The sequence below is a fragment of the Crocuta crocuta genome, unplaced genomic scaffold (genome assembly GCF_008692635.1).
Source record: "Crocuta crocuta isolate KB4526 unplaced genomic scaffold, BGI_CrCroc_1.0 scaffold234, whole genome shotgun sequence".
Lineage (NCBI taxonomy): Eukaryota > Metazoa > Chordata > Mammalia > Carnivora > Hyaenidae > Crocuta > Crocuta crocuta.
The window spans coordinates 3,941,540-3,958,737 of NW_027529647.1; the positions used below are offsets into that span (position 1 = coordinate 3,941,540).

At 62.0% G+C, this 17,198-nt stretch overlaps 3 protein-coding genes across 3 annotated transcripts in view; 1 reads left to right on the forward strand and 2 right to left on the reverse strand.

Annotated features, from left to right (window-relative positions):
* The window catches only part of METTL26 (methyltransferase like 26), a 1,768-nt gene extending 1,323 nt beyond the window's left edge, over positions 1 to 445 (forward strand). The window contains exons 6-7 of the mRNA XM_077762803.1: positions 65 to 143; positions 223 to 445. Coding sequence (XP_077618929.1) covers positions 65 to 143; positions 223 to 270 — 127 coding nt within the window. The 3' untranslated portion in view covers positions 271 to 445. The remainder of the gene's footprint in view (positions 1 to 64; positions 144 to 222) is intronic.
* A 280-nt stretch (positions 446 to 725) lies between these two features.
* WFIKKN1 (WAP, follistatin/kazal, immunoglobulin, kunitz and netrin domain containing 1) lies at positions 726 to 2,668 on the reverse strand. Its single transcript, XM_077762804.1, has 3 exons — positions 2,274 to 2,668; positions 1,278 to 1,551; positions 726 to 1,245 (listed from the first exon to the last, which is right to left on the reverse strand). The coding sequence occupies exons 1-3, from the start codon at positions 2,442 to 2,444 to the stop codon at positions 776 to 778; spliced, it is 915 nt and encodes a 304-aa protein (XP_077618930.1). The 5' UTR covers positions 2,445 to 2,668; the 3' UTR covers positions 726 to 775.
* A 1,832-nt stretch (positions 2,669 to 4,500) lies between these two features.
* Positions 4,501 to 16,882, reverse strand: RAB40C (RAB40C, member RAS oncogene family). The gene is made up of 7 exons (XM_077762805.1): positions 16,810 to 16,882; positions 13,608 to 13,661; positions 13,456 to 13,516; positions 12,877 to 12,937; positions 7,386 to 7,463; positions 6,886 to 7,108; positions 4,501 to 6,331 (listed from the first exon to the last, which is right to left on the reverse strand). The coding sequence occupies exons 1-7, from the start codon at positions 16,880 to 16,882 to the stop codon at positions 6,051 to 6,053; spliced, it is 831 nt and encodes a 276-aa protein (XP_077618931.1). The 3' UTR covers positions 4,501 to 6,050.
* Between the last annotated feature and the right edge of the window lie 316 nt (positions 16,883 to 17,198).

Sequence of the window (17,198 nt, forward strand, 5' to 3'; positions counted from 1 at the left end):
GGTGGGCTCGGTGCTACCCCCCAGCCACAAGTCCACCTTCTCCCCCACCTCCTTCCCGCTGCAGGAACCCTGAGTGGGGGCTGCGGGACACAGCCCTCCTGGAGGACCTGGGCCAAGCCAGTGGCCTGCTCCTGGAGAGGATGGTAGGTGGAGAGGGCTAGGGGCACAGGTGACCTCCCTGGGGACCAGGGGCAGCTGCTCCAGCCACAGCATCTTCCCCAGGTGGACATGCCAGCCAACAACAAGTGCCTGATATTCCGGAAAGAGTAACCTCCTCCTGCATGTTTGTGTCTCCACCAAGGCCGGTTCTGGAACAAACCCAGATGCCAGCCTGTGCCTCCCGGGGTTGGGCCGTGAGGGCTGCCCTTGCCCGGTCTGGGGGCTCTTGGCTGGTGGCCACAGGGCTGCTTAGAACCTGGGAATAAAGAGTTTCTTACTGCTCGTTGCCGGTGTCAACGAGGCCTCCTCCTGGAAGCACTCGCGGTGGTGCTGGGAGGGCAGGCTGTGTCTCCGAGGTTTCAGTCCNTTCCCGCAGGAGGAGGCGCCCGTCGCGGGCTGGTCACGGCTTGTTCTCCTGCAGGGACGTGGGAGGTTCCCGAGGAGGGAACTTGAAGCGGAGCCAGTGCTCCAGTGTGGCAGCGGGCGACCAGCTGGCAGGGCAGGCTGAGGGGGGTGAGGGGCCCACCGGGAGGTCCGGCACCCGCAGGCCGTGAGGTCAGGCTTTTTATTCAGCGGGACAGGAGGGCAGGGTGGGCAGACACGGGCAGGGGTGAGGCTAGTCCTGGAAGCGGTTCAGCAGCTCACAGGCCTTCTTCTCGAGCAGCTCCGAGATCTTTTTGACGCGTTTCTCACTTGCGGCGCGGACGTAGCTGCCGGCGTCCAGCACCGCCACGCCGTCGCGCACCTCCCCCATGATGACCAGCGGGCCGTCGCCAGCCGTCACGTTGGGGCAGGGGCAGGTCCAGTCCATGCCGCTCAGCGTCATCTCCAGGTACTTGGTGCCCAAGAACCTGAGGCCCATCTTGTCGTCCTTGAGCACCTCGTCCAGGGCCACGCGGGCGATGCCGCCGCCCCCCACCTCCGGCTCCTCCAGCACCTCCGTGAGCCGCCCCACGATGGCGAAGTCGCTGCGGCACAGGCTCAGCGCCAGCTTGCTCCGGAGGCGGCAGGCCCGGCAGGGCGGCGTGCGCGGCACCGGGCAGGCATCCTCACAGCTCGCGCGGCTCTCNGCCAGCCGAGGACGTGCTTGCAGGGCACGACGTGCAGGCGGAGGCCACGCAGGCAGGCCTCTGCGTCCATGTAGCAGCGGTTGTAGTAGGTGAGGCCGTCGGAGGCACAGGTGAAGCTGGGCTCCTTCTCGCAGCGGTCACGGCAGCGGCACACGGGCTGGCCGTCCCAGATGTCACAGTCGGAGCCCTGCTGTGCGCACGTGAAGCCCTCGCAGGAGGCCAGCGGCGTGGGCACGGCCGGGCTGCCGTCAGGGAAGCGCGCCGCCACGCAGCTCTGCAGCCCGCACACGTTGGCGCAGCACTTCTCGGAGGCCTGGCAGTCCTGGGGGGCGGGGGTCAGCTCAGCGGACACCCTAGCTCTGCCCAGCAGCCCGTCCAGAGGGGAGCGGGCCGAGCCCCTGCTGCCCCTCCCCGAACCTGTCTCCCCTACGGGAAGCTCAGAGGGTCTGCGGAAGTTTCCTTCCTTTTCTCTAGGATGAGCTACAGCTGCCAGCCGCCCAGCGGGCTGTCACAGGCGTTAGCTCACTGCGCCTCACGGCGTCGGCAGACCACCCCCCTACGAGGCAGGCTTTACGTTCAGATGAGGGAAACCGAGGCCTGGGGTGGGGTGTGTAATGGGCTCAAGGCCGCTGCAGGTGGAGCAGGGGCAGACGTCCCGCGTGGGCCCCTGCTTTTCTGGCCTGCTGGTCCTGAGAACAGCTGCTCCCAGGGTGGGGGCAGGTGGCTTTGGGGAGTGAGGAGGGGGCACTTAATCTTCAGACACGTGAAGGAGAAGACCGGGGGTGTTCCCTGGGACCCTGGTATGTGCAACAGCCTGAAACCAGCAGCAGAGCGTGGGGGGCCTGAGGAGAAAGTAGACTCCCAGGATTGGGGCTGCAGTGCGGCTGCTGGGGTCCCCCTCTGCGGCCAAGGCCTGGCTGCAGGGGTAGGGTCTGGGCTTCTCCCGGGCTGACCAAGCCTCCAAGGTGCCCGTCCCCCCCCCCCCCCCCCCCCCCCCCCCCCCGCCCCTCGATCAGGGCCGGTGGGGATGGTGCCTCTGCTTACCTGGTCCCTGACGCACTCCCGCTCACAGGTGCTCTGGGCATCCACCCACAGGTTGGGGCTGAGCTGGTTGGGGCACACGCCTGGGTGGCTCCCGGGTCCTGGCGGCAGGCTGGCCCCCAAGGTCAGCCCAACCACGAGGAGCGGCAGCAGGAGTGGCCTCGGGGCCAGCATGGGGACCGCCAGGCCAGGAGGCGGGGGATGTGACCACCAGTCCCTCCTCAGGCCCTTCCCAGCCTCCTCCCTGAAGGCATCTACCTTCCCAGGCCCGTGGTCACCGCCCCTGCCCTCTGGCCCCCAGCTGATCCAGAGGCTCTCCCCTGGCCCCCAAGGTCTGAGCCCACAGCAGATGCTTCGTCCCAATACTCCAGTTCGAGGGGCTGGGTAGGTTCCGGGCCTCTCCCAGCTCAGTCTGTGCATGTGGCGCCAGCCCCTCCCCTGCCTGGCCCCTCTGTGGTCAGCGCAGGGCAGGGGGTGGGGAGGGGAGGAGGGCGGGGAGGGGCCCAGGCGCAGGAGCACAGAAGACACTGGCCGAGAGGGTCACCGAGGGGCGGAGAAGGGCCAGAGAAGGGCTGGCTGTGGCGGAAGAGGGGAGGGGAGGGGACACTGTAATTGGAGCCCCTCCTCCCTGCAGGCACTGGGCTGCGGATGGAAGGGCCCTGGGATCAGAGCTGCCCCTCAGACCCTCCCAGCCCAGGTCGGAGGGGGCCAGGCTGGCCACCCCCTCTGGCTCTCCAACCTGTCCCGGCTCTCGCCGGGGACTGGGTCTCACCCAAAGCAGGTCCAGGCCAGCCCCTTCCTTAGATTTATTTCATCCAGACAAGACAGAAGCACAGAGGTACCGTGTTGGGGCCAAGCAAGGAGGCATTCTGTTCCCTTCCCAGGAAAAACTCTACAGCCGTCTCCTGGGAGAAGGGTCACGACCTGCCAACAGGTCTTGGGGTCAAATTGAAACCCTTTCTAGAGCTAGTGATGAGGCCTCTGCAGCGCGGGAGTGCACGGTGAGCTCGGCCTGGGCCTTTCCACGATGACCCGCAGCAGACGGGGGCCGGGAAGGCCGATGTGTGGCTGGGCTTTGCGCTTCCAGAGCCCGCCCGCCCCCAGCACGGCTCCTGATCCAGGCTGCTCCTCGACTGGAGGCGGCAGGTGCCAAAGAAGTGAGGCCCCCGGACAACCAGCAGGGAGGGAGCTGTGTGCTGGCCAGTTGCACAGGTAGCAAACACTGCAAACGTGGCTGGTGTGACCGGGGCACTGAGTGTATTTACTTGGACAGGCTTGAATTTCAGTAGTTGTGACCCCACATGAGGCCACGCAGTCCCTAGAGGCCAAGGCCATCTAAAAAGCATCCTGGAAACGGGGAGTGTCCTGGGAGCTGCCCAAGCCCCTGGGAGGAGGCGGCTTCCCGCAGGGGGTGCGTCAGCCGCTCCTGCAGGGCTGGCAGGGGGAGCTAATGCAGCAAGACAGGACAAAGCGGCCGGAACCCGCCTTGTAAAGCCCTGCCCGGGGTCTGGGGGCCCCCAGGAGCATCTGCTCTGAGATGGGATGGGAAACGTCCCATGACCCCACGTCTGACCTTATGACCTGGGAGGCAGGGTAATAAAAGCCTCGTCTGGCCAGCGTGTGACCAGGAGACGGCCCCCATGTAGAGGATGCAGGTGAGGGGGCGTGGGGGGCTCCAGGGCCAGGACGGTCCTTCAGAGTTATAGTCAGAGGCTGGGTCCCCGCGTAGGGGGGTGTCGTGCTCCGGGTGATCATCCCCCGCTCCCCCCCCCCCCCCGAGTGCTGGGGGGAGCCTCACGCACTCTGTCGGCTGGTAGCTGTCCCTGGGAGGGTACCAACTCCAGGCCCAGGCAGTGCTGTGCTGAGTCCCGGCAGGTGGTGACCCCGCTGCATCCCTGGCCCTGTGCCCACCACCTCCTCAGGCAGCAGACTGAACCCGGCAGTTAGGCCCTTGCCTGCACGGCCATCGAGGGTGTTCCAGGCTCCTCCCCTCAGAGGCGGCATGGAGCAGGGGTCTGCGAGGCGCTGTGGCCGCGGGCCGCCTGCCCGGCGCACCAGGAAACGGGCACAGCCACGCTCAGCCCTCACAGCCGGACGCGCACCAGCCCCCTGGGCCAGGCCCGGAGACCGGGGCCAGCAAGACAGCGCCGGACCCACCCTGCCGCGTCCCACCTACCGCTTGGCCAGTTAAAACCAGAGGCTTTAATTTCTATAAAATGCAGCCTGGAAATCAGAGCTGAATTAGGTTTACTGTACAAAGAAAAACCGTCCAAAATGAGCACAGGAATGGTGTGTCAGCAGCGAAAGGTAGTGTTGATACGGTGAACGCAGGACTGTCCACGTCCTCAGAACACAGTCTGTGCGACTGGGTTCAAAGTCCGAAGAAAGGGGGCCTGACAGGCAAGACGGGACGGGTGTGGCCTCCCCTGCCTGACCCTGCCGAGGCCAGGCCTCATTCGGGGCCCCCGGGGGGGCCCCTGCACACCCAGGCCGCGGCCCCCACCCTGCCTCCCAGACACCCAGCCCGGGAGAGTCCCAGAGCCTGGGAGGGGCCGTGAGTAGGAGGTAGCGCTGAGCACCAGTGTGACCGGCGGCCGTGTCACTAGCCAGGCGGCAGGAGGCGGCCGGCCGGCGGGTTCTCCAGCTGAGCCTCGGCGTCCGCTGTGCGCGGCGTCGCTACGAAGTGGGTCGGAACGGTGTTGGTGATGTGTGGCCGCGAGGGGTGACACCAGGCAAGGAGCAGCTGCGGGGCCACACCCCAGGTCAGTGAACACAGGCTGGGGAGTCAGGTCCAGGTGCCCCAGAAGACGAGCAGGCGGGTGGCGCGGGCCTGCCTAGCGCCTGGCAGCCCCGCCGAGTACTTTCCACATCTTCTCATCAGAGATCCTGAGCCGGTTTCATGTAGGGACAGACAGAAACATAACCGGAAGGGAAGGTGCAAAGTCACAGAGGAAAGGCTGTTCGCCCCCACATGTGGAGGGACGTGGGGGAGTGCACCCCACTATCCCCTGAGAAACCCCGACATTCCCCCAGGGGCCTGTGAACTGCCCCCAGCTCTGAGCCCAGCTGGGACGCCCAGGATGCCGCCCCGGAAGCTGCGGCCTCACCGTTCGGACTGCCGGAGCCCCGCGGGCGCCCAGTCCCGGGGGCAGGGGTGGCACAAGGAGCCAGCGCCGTACTCAGAAAGGCCGGGGGGGGAGGGGGGCAGCACGGCCCCGGGGGCCCTGCCCAGAGCTTCCACGCGTCCCCCTGGTCCCCGCACAGCCCGCACCGCACGTGCAGGGCCTGAATTCAAAGGGTGAAGTCCGGGGGGTCCTCGTCTTTGCCTCCAATCCCCTCCCTCTCTAAGGTCCCGAAGCTCGGCCCACAGCTGTCGGGCTCACGTGCGGCTGCGTCAAGGCCTCCCTGTCTGTCCTTTAAAAATGTACAAAAAAGTGAACATCTTCCACATAAATAAGAAAGGGAGCCAGGCCTCCTGGGTCCCAAGGACAGCCCCCCGAGGCCGGGGCCGGGCAGAGCTGCCTCCTGGGCGCTTCCCAGCCGCGGCGCACGATCGGCTCCCAGGCTTGTTCCGCCAAGACCCCTGCGGCTCTCTCCGGTCCCGCGGAGCTCGTCTGGCCGAGACCCCTGCCCGCACGGTGAGCCCCCACGCTTCCCAGGAGGCGGTGAGGTCGAAGCCTTCCCTGCACACGGCGCCAGGCCCAGCGCCCGGCCAGCAACGCTCCCCAAGCGTGAGCCCTCCCGGAGCGAACTGGACGGGGTGGCGCCCGGCCCGGCCCGCTAGGAGATCTTGCAGTTGCTCCTGGAGCAGTTCTGGGGCGGGCTCTGCGGGGGGCGGATGGACTTGGACCTCTTGAGACTGTTGCCCTTGCTGCTGCCCCCGCCCGCCCCACTGGCCAGCGAGTAGGAGCGGCCATGCATCATGACAGCGTTCATGCCGTTGGCCATCGAGAAGGACTTAAGGTGGCTCTTGATGGTGACGGGCAGCGGGAGCTTGTCGATGAGGTGCACCGGGGTGCAGGAGACGATGGCCCGGCAGCAGAGGTCCTGCAGGCTGAACACTACGGATGCGGAAGGGAGGGGTCAGGCTGCGGGAGTGCAGCGGTCTGCAAAGCCCTCAGGCCTGCTCTGCTGCGGACCCTGGACGCCCACCACTCCACCCACCCTGTCCCGACTTCTGCCTAGAGCCGCATGCTGAGAAGTGCCCTGGGGGACCCCGCTTCCAAGGGTCGCCCACCCTGCCCTGGGGCCTAACAGGCAACAGAGGCTTCCAGCCACCAGGGCCCTTCTGGCAACCGGGGGTTGGGGGGGGGAGGGATGGGGGAGCACACAGCCAGGATCTTCATGGGTCTGCTCCAGGAGGGGAGGCTTGGAAGCCAGTCCCCTGTCCCTGTTCACTCTGGGACACAGCGCTGCCTCCCAGCACTGAGGTGCAGATGGGGTGTAAGGCACGGTCCCCCGCGTAGTGCCGGGACCCCACGCAGAGCAGACACAGGGCATTAACTTAGCTGCAAGGAGTCAGGGAAGCAGAGGGGACCTTGCCTCCCCTCCAACCCGGGCTGCCGGAGGCCCATCGGCCTCCGTTCTCCCGACCGCAGCTGCGACGGCACCTCACCTCGGTTGGGCCTCCAGATCTTCTCCATGCCGTGCCTCATGAGCACGATGCGGGACAGCTCCGTGAAGGACTCAATGACATTGAAGTTGCACAGAGGGCTGACCTCGAAGAAGGTCATGCCGTTCTTCTCTGCATAGGCGCGTGCCTGCTCTGTTGGAACTTGCCGCTTGAAGGCCAGGTGCAGCCGGTTCCCAACCAGGATCCGGGGGACCCCGGGCGCGTGCTTGGGGGAGGGCAGCACAGGACTCAGCGGAGGCACGAGCACCGGACACCCCCGTCTTGCCGCTGTCCCCCTGCCCGCAAAGCAGGCGGGGCCCTCACTGTCCGTTTTGCGGCCGCGAGCGTCGTGGCAGTCAGTGTGCGAGGGGACACAGAGCCAGGGCAACGGGCAGAGGGGTGGGAGGCGGGGCGGCAAGCGGGGTCCCCCAGCTCCCTACCGGGGATGGGAGTGCACCCTGCAAAGGGCGCCGTGGAAGGGGTATCTGCGGACACACACTTACCTCATCAATCTCCTTGATCCACCGGTCGATGCCATCAAAGGACCAGCGGTTGGTGATGTCATACACCAGGAGGATGCCCTGCAAGGCAGACACGGGTGTGGAGAGGCCGGGGGCCGCCCGGATGGAAGGGCTCTTACTCCAGGCACGGTGCCCGGTCCAGCTGAGCGCCACTCCTTTCCAGCACAGGCAAGGCCAGGGGCACTCGGCTCCGGCCAGACAGCTTTCAGGTGGATTGTGTGGGTCACACGTTTTCCACGTGGAAAATGCGTGGCTTTGAGACCCTGTCACGTTTCAGAGGTACTGCTGGTGTTGGCTCTGCACACAGCGCTCAGCCAGCTCCTCTCCATCTCCTCACTGAGGGCAGGCCCGTGCGGCCCTGGATGCCCTCTGTGGGGGTGATGGCGATGGGGGACCTCGTGGTCTCAAGGCTGCCTCGTCCCTATCTTGAAGACTTGGCTGGGACAACGGTTTTGTTTTGTTTTTTTTCTCCCGTCTTTTCTCCAAACACATTGTAAGCATTAGCCGGTGATCATTTAAAAATCACTCATGCTAACGGGGCTCCTGGCTGGCTCAGTCAGTTAAGCATCCGACACTTGATTTCGGCTCAGGTCATGATCCCAGGGTTGTGGGACTGAGCCCCATGTCAAGCTGTGAGCTGACAATGTGGAGCCTGCTTGGGACTGACTCTCTCTCTCTCTCTCTCCCCCTGGCCCTCCCCTGCTCTCGAGTTCTCTGTCTCTCAAAATAAATAAATAAATACGTGGTTAAAGAAACACTCAAGCTGAGACAGCGTACGCAGGTCTACAGTGCGGGGCAGGCCCCGCGGACCGGTGTGGCGGGCAGACGGGGGTGATGTCCCTGACACTGTCCAGCAATGCTCTGCGGTGACTGAGCAGTCGCATTCTTAGTTTTCCAACCCAGACTTGCAGAGCGGGACGCCAGTCACCCTGGCAGGTCCCCACCAGCTGGGCGGAGGATTTGCTATGGGGATTCCCCATGGAGCCCTTAGGGACCGGCAGTCAGAGCTCAGCTCCGGGCGGTCTCCCCCTGCCTGGCTGGCCCATCGTCCCTGCCTGAGATAGCTCCCTCATGAGCCTCAGGAAGGCGATTCCAGCAGGCGACTGTGGCTGCGGGCTCTCGCCTCCCTCTGCCCCTCCAAGCCTCTTTGAGGCAGGTCAGGAGCCGGAACCTCTCTGCAGACAGGACCCATCCTGTCCTGCTCCGTCAAGGCTGCATTCAGCCTGTGTCTCTGTCCTACACGGGACACTGCAGCTGAGATCAGGACAGGGCACCCTCAATCTCAAAATGCACTTTTTTCCCTGAAAAATGTCCTTCAAATCCTGGAAGACTGAAGTGTAGCCCCCAGGTCTGTTACACAGAGCTCGAAATCCCACTCTCTGGCCGGGAGGGACACACACAGGGGAGGGAGAGCCAGGCCTGGAGGGAGAGTCTCTGGAGACAGATGCGCACAGATGCCTTGAAGTCAAGGGCACACACTGGTCTGGCAGGGGCGGTGCTAGCGAGTGAGACCGGACAGGACCGTGAGCAGTGGGGGGCTGGCCCTGGGGCACAAGGAACAAAGCCTCTGACTAGCGTGGCAGTGAGGGCCCTGCCCCCTGCCCCCCCTCCCGTAAGCGAGGATGTGCATAGTGACCGGCCCCTGGGATGCTCACCTCAGCCCTGTTCCTGCAGCAAGCATGCAGCGCCGGGACTGCAGGAAGTCAAGGTATGGACGTGCCACCACGTGGACATAAATGTGCGCGAGTCCACGCAGCTGCACAGCACACTGTGAGAAGTACACGGTATGTGCAGGACTGTTTTAAAGTTTTCGTTTTTCCTCGAGACACTGAGCACAAGTGGGGGTGGGGGAGCAGCAGAAAGGGAAACGGAATCCTAAGCAGGCTCCACGATCAGCACCGAGCCCAACGTGAGGCTCGATCCCACAAAACCGTGAGATCATGACCTGAGCTGAAACAAGAGTGGGGAGCTTAGCCGACCGAGCCCCCAGGCGCCCCTGCACAATTTTTAGAAACAGAACTAGAAACCTACAACAACCCACAGAGAAAAGTCTCCACGCACAAGCACATGTTGGAAGGCTGCACGGGGACTTCCCTTCCCGCTCCCGTCCCCTGGGTGAGGTTGAAAAGCTGTAACAAGTGGGCAGAGCTCAGGCTTCAGCTGCACCTGAAGCGGGTGGGGAGCGCCTCGCCGTCCCTCCCAGCTGGCACCGACCTCTGGCCACAACCACCTTTCTGGGGCTGCCCCCAGTCTGACGGGTGGCGTCCAACACAAAGAGGACGGACGCACAGCTGGTCACATCGTGGGCAGCAGGGACCCAAGTGATCACGGGAAGGACACAGGGCACCAAGCGCAGGTGGCACAGCTGGGAAGCCACAGCGAGGCTGTTCGTTACCAGAAGACCCCCAGGGGTCCCGTGTCGGCCGTGCGTTTCAAAGAGGGAGAAGGAGGAGCAAATAAATTCTCATGATACTGTTTTTTTTATCAAGAAAAGTATTACGTGTTCTTTTTAAATGGGTGGCTGCTCCAGGGTACAAGCAGACGCTGTCGGTCCCCAGCGCTCCAGGAATAACCTCTTCCTGTCTCATTCCTGACACAGACGGGCACACAGTGCAGGCTGCCCAGCCCCCAGCCAGGACCCCCCGCCCACAGCAGCCAGCACCTCACGCCTCACGCCGGGCCGGGCGCGCGGGTAACTGCACGTCCTGTGATTACCACACCTGCGATGAAGGCCGGGCACGTGCAACGTGACCCGGACGCCAGGATTCCCGGAAGCGGGAGTGCGGGGCCCAGGGCTGGCGTCCTCATTCCGTCCATTTCTGAGCTACAGCTTACACTTCAGAAGACGCAGAGCGACTGTGTGAGCAACCTGACGAGCTGGGACACATGCACATTCCTGTGCAACCACCACCCCAACCGAGGTGCAGACGTGCGTCTTTTATGAAGTTAGTTTCGGCACGTGTGATCCACGCTGGACGGTAAAGCTCCCGAGGAGCTCTGCCTACGACCCCACCAGCACGCAGGCTTCTGCCCCGGAGCAAGACAAGCACTGAAGATGGGGAGCAGGTGTCTGTCAAATGGTCCCTGGCCCATATGCCCCACACCTGGGCGGTGACAGGTGGCACGGCGGTACCCTCATCAGCCATCGTGTAACGGCAAATGTGAGCCCCAGAACATTTTTCACAGGAAACCCCTTTTCATGGGAATGAACTGAACCCTCTCTGTCCAGGCCAGCGCCTAGCCGTGCTCCCCCCAGTGCTAATCCAGGTGACCCCAAACCCTCAGCTAAACAGAACGTCCCCTGCCCCCAGCTCTCTTCTTGCACCGAGCCCAGGAGGCCCCAGGGGACTCCAGCAGGAGGCGCTGGCTTCCCAGGGCCACCTCAGAACCCAGCACCAGCAAAACACAGCCCATAGTCTGGTGGTCCAGGACATAAAGGTATTCCTGGCAAGAGCCACGAGACAGGGCCATGATGGGCAGGTGACAAAGACAGAGGCTCCAGGAGCTTCTGTGTCCTGGGCCCTGTGGAACCTGCAAGGCCTCTCTGGCCTTAACCGAGGGTTAAGGAGAGTGACAGGAAATAGGAAACTCCACTAGCGGTACCGTTGGCCCACTGGCTGCAAAAGCAGGTGGGTGCTCACCGTGCACACCCCCCCTTCACCGCCACCACCAGATGGGACAGAAGCACGACAGGCTGAAGCAGTGCAGTGAGGCCGGCCTCCGGGCCCCGAAGCGGCAAGAGCCCCCAGAGCTGGCAGAGCAAGAGCGACAGCCTGCACACAAGCGGCTGGGCTGGGTGCTCTGGAGAGAAGGCGGACGTGTAACGGGACGTGCTTCCCCAAGACGTACAGTGTGGCCGATGCGCAGGCTTGGCTGCTGCTTCCTTCCGTCCTCCAGGCTCTCCCCAGAAGCGCGGTCTGGGGCCCGTCCCGCATTCACACGCAGGGCAGCTGAGGCCTCTCGGGACTTTTCTCGGCCTCTCCCAGCGGCCCTTTCTTATCATACCCAAGGCTGCTACTCCCATCTCTTGATTTTCCGTTTTATTACAGAAATAATATGGTTTATTGTAGCAAGGTTATGAAACCCTCAAACGTGAAAGGAACACAGCAGAGCTCACCAGCCACCCAAGGTCCACTGACAGCCAACACTGCCGTTCAGAACACAGCCTGGCTGTCTCATATGTCTATAACCATGCGTGCAGTCCCATCTTTAAATAAAAGTGGCCCGTGGACCACACTTCTGTGTGCCTGAGCTCGCCCTGTGCTCACTCGAGCTGACCAATGCCCCAAAGCTGCGACCCACACCCAGAGGTCTTTCTGTCTTTCATTGTTTACAACTGGCTGCTCCAGGTGGAACTGCCAGGTGCTCCCACCTCCGCAGAGCCCCCCAAGCACCAGGCACGGACGGGGGAACCACGGCTCCCAGGAACGGAGCTCCCAAGCCCAACCCGGGGATGCTCCACCCCAAACTCAGTGGAGAGCAAATGGGGTCCCTGTTTGGGGTCTTCCTCCCTCTCCCTATGCCGGAGAGGCTCCCACTTGGGAAGGCCCTGAAGGAAAGCTGGGTTGGGCATTCCTGCCAATACCCACTCAGACTCGGTCTGACTCTGTCACAGAAGAAATCTCCCTCTGGTTTCCTGGGTCCCATGGACCAGAAAGAGTAGCACGGGCATGGATGGGCATTCGTCACTGCTCACAAAGCAAAATGAATGCCCAGAGGGCTCCCCACAAGCCCGAGCCAGAGCGGGGGGCTCATGACAGGCAGCACCTGCCCCTGCTGAGTGCAGACCCACCTGCAGCCTGCGCCCCACACAGAGGACGGGCCATGTGCCCAAGTGCCACATCCCTGCATGCGTGTGTGGTGCCCTCGACAGGGGACTCTGCCCGGGGTGCAGGGGTGTCCTCAGCAATTCCAAAAGCCTGGGGGGTCATGGCCTGCCCTGCATCACAGACTAAACTGGCCTTACGATCAGACCCCTCACGCTGACAGCAGTGAGCGCAGATCTGTTCATGCAGCTACTTCCCCTTCGTCTAGCCTCGAACCACACACAGACCCGGCCGGCACGTGAGCACGCTGGGGGAACCCGGGAATGCAGACAGAAACGGGCGGGCACCCCTGCCCTAAGGACCTGCAGCGGCCCCTTCCGTGGTGGCTCCAAAGCTCAGTCCCCGAAATCCTAATCAGTGACCTAGGCCACCCAGGCAGCCTTCTTCTTCCCAGGGAACCAGGTGACTGAGCGGCATCTGAAGGCTCCCAGCATACCTCCCGCGGCGCCCTGGGCACAGAGTGGCACCACGGAGCTCTGACAGCCAAGGCTGCGTCACTCACAGGACATCCCCGTTTGGACTCCTGGTGGAAGCCTGGCGTTCAAATGCGAAGACTTGCTTAGAAAGAGGCATGCGCGTGGGGTCTGCCAGCACAGCAGCAGGGAGGCGGTCCTGGAGAAGGGCCCCGGCGCCGTTGCCGGGCTTACCTGTGCGCCTCTGGAGTAGGACCGGAAGATGGTGCAGAACCTGCCCTGGCCCGACGTGTCCCTGAAACACAGGGGGGTCAGGGGACGTGGCCCGTGGGGCCCCAGCACGTGCAGCGTGAACCCTGGGAGCCGCTCAGCGGCCTCCACCCACCCACCCCCACACTTGCCCTGGCTGCCCTCCGCGGGCCTGCGTTCCCCGGAGCCCTGCCTTGCCCTGCCGGGCTGCAGAATCCCACCCCTGGGGGAGTTCACCTCTGCACCCGGAGGCTCTGGACAATGCTCCTTAATGTGTCGCCCAGTAAAGGGCAAGGGGAGAGGGGCCACTGTGGAAATGAGTCTCTACAGGAAAAGGGAGCTGGGCTCTATCAGGTCAAATAGCCCGGACTTTTGGGTTCTGCGCCACGGAGCAAAGTCCATTCCACGCCGACATCGGGTCTGTGCAAAGGGCCATGCGAGTGAATGTAAACGGGACGCCTCCCTTTCTCTAAGGAGTCCTGACTCACTCCAGGCACCGTGCAATGACGCCGAGGTGCCACAGCCCCGGGTCCCAGGCGCCTTGCCCAGCACAGCCTGACTCACCAGAGCTCCAGCTTGACCCGCCGTCCATCCAGCAGGATGGTGGTTGTCTTATAGTCGATGCCTGCAAGGAAGCAGAGGACAGCCATAGGCGACGCCTGGGGACCGGCCCGCCAGGACCCGCCCCACCAGAGCCGCAGGGTGGGCCACCCCACCTGAGCCTTCTTGTGGTTCCAGCTGGCCACCCCCATGTCGCCCAGGAGCCCCAGCTGCGGGGACAGAGGCGTGTCTGCATGAGGACGGCTCATCTCCGTGCTGACCCACTTCCCCTCCCGAAGGCTCAGCGTGCTTCTGAGTCCTCGGGCTCACTGCCGCCCCCAGGAACCGACAACTGGAGCGTGCTGGGAGCATTAAGGGTAAAGTGATTTCTAAAATTTCTAAAAAAAAGTTTCTAAAAGCATTCCTAAAATGCTATTTCTCTGGAGAGCTCGCTGGAGAACCTGCACTTACCATATCTTTAGTTTTTATTTTTTTACACTTTTATGGAAACAAGTTAGTCCAAGAGAAGTCAGTAGGAGCAGGGACACGTAGCTTACATGTAACGTCTCCTAGTCTTGTGTGGCCCGCCTGGAAACTTCCCTCCACCGCTCTTAACCCTTAAATATCTCATCAGTTTCTTGGCTTCTTGTAACATTTCCTCTAAGAGGGCTTGAAAATGTGCATTTCTGGGGCACCTGGGTGGCTCAGTCAGTTAAGCGTCCGACTTCGGCTCAGGTCATGAGTTCAGGTTCCGCTCAGGTTCGTGGGTTCGAGCCCCGCGTCGGGCTCTGTGCTGCCAGCTCGGAGCCTGGAGCCTGTTTCAGTCTGTGACTCCCTCTCTCTCTGACCCTCCCCTGCTCACGCTGTCTCTATCTCTCTCAGAAATAAATGAAAAACATTAAAAAAATGTTTAAATAAAAAAAAGAAAAAGAAAATGGTCATTTCTAAAGCAGGCGCTGTTCTCACACTGCGCATACGGCACAGCCGCTCCAGCACTGGTGCCCCGTCCTCACTGGCCCTCTGCCTGGCGAGCTCCCAAGTGTGCGCCTAAACCTGGCTCCCGTGCATCAAAGGACATTTGACAGAATGAAGATGCAACCCAGAAAATGAGAAAATATTGGCAAATCATATATCTGACAGCGGGCTGATATCCATAATATAGAAGGAAATGGGACAACAAAAAACAACAAAAGAATCCAATTAAGAAATAGGCCAAAGACTTGACTAGACATTTCTCCAAAGAAGACACAGAAATGACCAATAAGCACACGGAAACAGCACCCATCATCAGGGAAATGCAAACCAAACCACGAGATGTCACCGTGCACCTTTCAGACGGTTGTTATAAACAAACAAACAGAAAATAATAGGTGCTGGTAAGGATGTGGAAAAACTGTGACCACTGTGCTTGGCCACGGGGACAGAAAAGGGCGCGGACACATGGAAAACAGCTGGATGGCTCCTCAAAAAATTAAACACAGAATTACTTTATGATGCAGAAATTCTACTTCTGGTTTACATCCAAAAGCCAAAGCGGGGACTCAAACATGGATGTATTTCCACACGCACGCTCACAGCAGCGCTAGTCACAGCAGCCCAGAGGCGGAGGGGCTCCTGTGTCCACCAGCGGGTGGATAGAACGCGGTCTGTCCATGCAGTCGGCTAGTACTGAACCTTAAAGGGAAGGACATGCCGACAGGCGCTCGGACGAGGATGCCCTTGAGGACGTTGTGTTCGGAGAGACAGGCCTGTCACGGGAGGGCAGACGGTGCGGGTGCCCCTGGAGACAGATGCCTGGGGACGGAAGGAGCCGGCGGTCCCTGGGGGCGGGGGAGGGGTGGGGACAGAGCTCCCGCGTGGGGAGATGGGAAGGCTGTGCGGGCGGGCGGCGGTGGTGGTCCCGGGCGGCGGGGACTCCTGCCCCCGAACTGTGCTCCTACAGAGGCCGAGTGGTGAACTTTCAATCAGGCGCATGTTACCACGATTAAAAGAAAAGGGAGAAGACGCTCGGATGTATTCTCAAGCGACAGAAACTCTTGTCAGAAAAAGCAAACTCAGGCCTGTCCGCACCATCTTTCCTTGACACCTGCCCTTCCCCCGACCCTTGGTAGAAGCTTTTGTAATTCTGTCAAAAAGGGAGCACAGATTTGACCTGACACTTTGTCTCTTTTTGGTCCTGGCTCTATAGGTCCTGGGAGACAGACCCCAGGGAGATAATGTTGAAACACAGATGACCAGAAAGGTTGATGTGGACGCTCGTCCTCTGGGCAACATCTCCTCCAGGGGGCGACCAGCCCAACAGGCTTGGGCCTCGGGGACTGGCACTGCTCAGGACCTTTCTTTCTTTTTTTTTTTAATTTTTAAAAATTTTTTAATGTTTTATTTATTTCTGAGAGAGAGACACACAGAGTGAGCAGGGGAGGGTCAGAGAGGGAGGGAGATACAGGATCCGAAGCAGGCTCCAGGCTCTTAACTGTCAGCACAGAGCCTGATGCGGGACTTGAACCCATGAACGGTGAGATCAGGACCTGAGCCGAAGCTGGACGCTTAACCGACTGAGCCACCCAGGCGCCCCTGCTCAGGACCTTTCTGAGGGTCCCCACGAAAGGGGCAGCCCTGCCGCCAAGTCACCCCGAGACAACTCCCGAGAGCCCCGCTGGGAGCTGCAGGGAGGAGGGCGTGCCCAGGGAAGGCCCCGGAGACAGGGCGCAGCACGGACAGTGCCGTGCGCCCCGCTGACCCGTCTGCCGTGTTCCCCGGGACCCACTGTGGCATCGTGTCTGCAGTCCCCGCTCACCAGCAGCTCCACGAAGGCCCCGCCGCGCGCACAGCGGGACCCACGCAGATGGGCACTCAGAGCGGGGAGCCGTACCAAGTAAGGGTCCACTCTGCTCCCGGCCCCTCCTGCTGCACAGCCCACCCAGCTCAGGTCACAGGCTCCCCAGAGCCCAGGGTTCTCCGGGAACGCCATACAGGAGCGTTCTGGAGGCGGCCCAGGGCCATGCCCTCCAAACTCGAGGAAGCTGGGTGGCCCATGTGAGGGGCCAGAGGAAAGGGGACAGCCGGGCCCAGCTGCGGATGGCCTGGTCGCCAGGCAGGGGCCCCAGGCGGGGTTGAGAGCTTCATGCCTGCCCTGCCCTGCATCCCCACCTCCCAAATCTGGATAAAAACTTACACTGCACTTTTTAAAGTCTCAGAAAACATAGACGCGCAAGTCCAAGGAGAAAGGCCTACCGACAGAAAGGCAGGATCTCCCTGCTGTCAGCGGGTACTGGCATCAGCCAAACTTCAGTGCTCAGTCGGCTCACACTCGTCTCAGGTCTCCAGATCTGTTGCTGGAGAATTTAATCCTCGTCCATCCCCTCAGTCCATAAATACCGAGCATCTCTTTGAAAAAATGATAACCAGAGGCCTCATTCAAAATACTGAGCGCCTTGTACGCCAGGGGCATGATCGCTAAGAACGGAACCAGCTAGTGGCGGGGCACACAGGGCAACTGGGCCTCTCACGGATTGGGCCCCGCACCCGCGTGCACGCACTCAATGCACAAGGTGAGGGAAGCTCACACGCAGGGAGGGGTCATATGGGCAGGTCGCAGGCCCGAGGACTTGTGAAAACTCTCTGGATGGACACAGGGCACTGGGAGGCTAGGAGGGGCCAGTGGCAGGTGACCAGAGGCACCGGGGGTACATGGGTGCTGTTCTGATTCACGATCCTTCNACTTATTTATTTTGAGAGAGACAGAGACAGTGGGGGAGAGGCAGAGA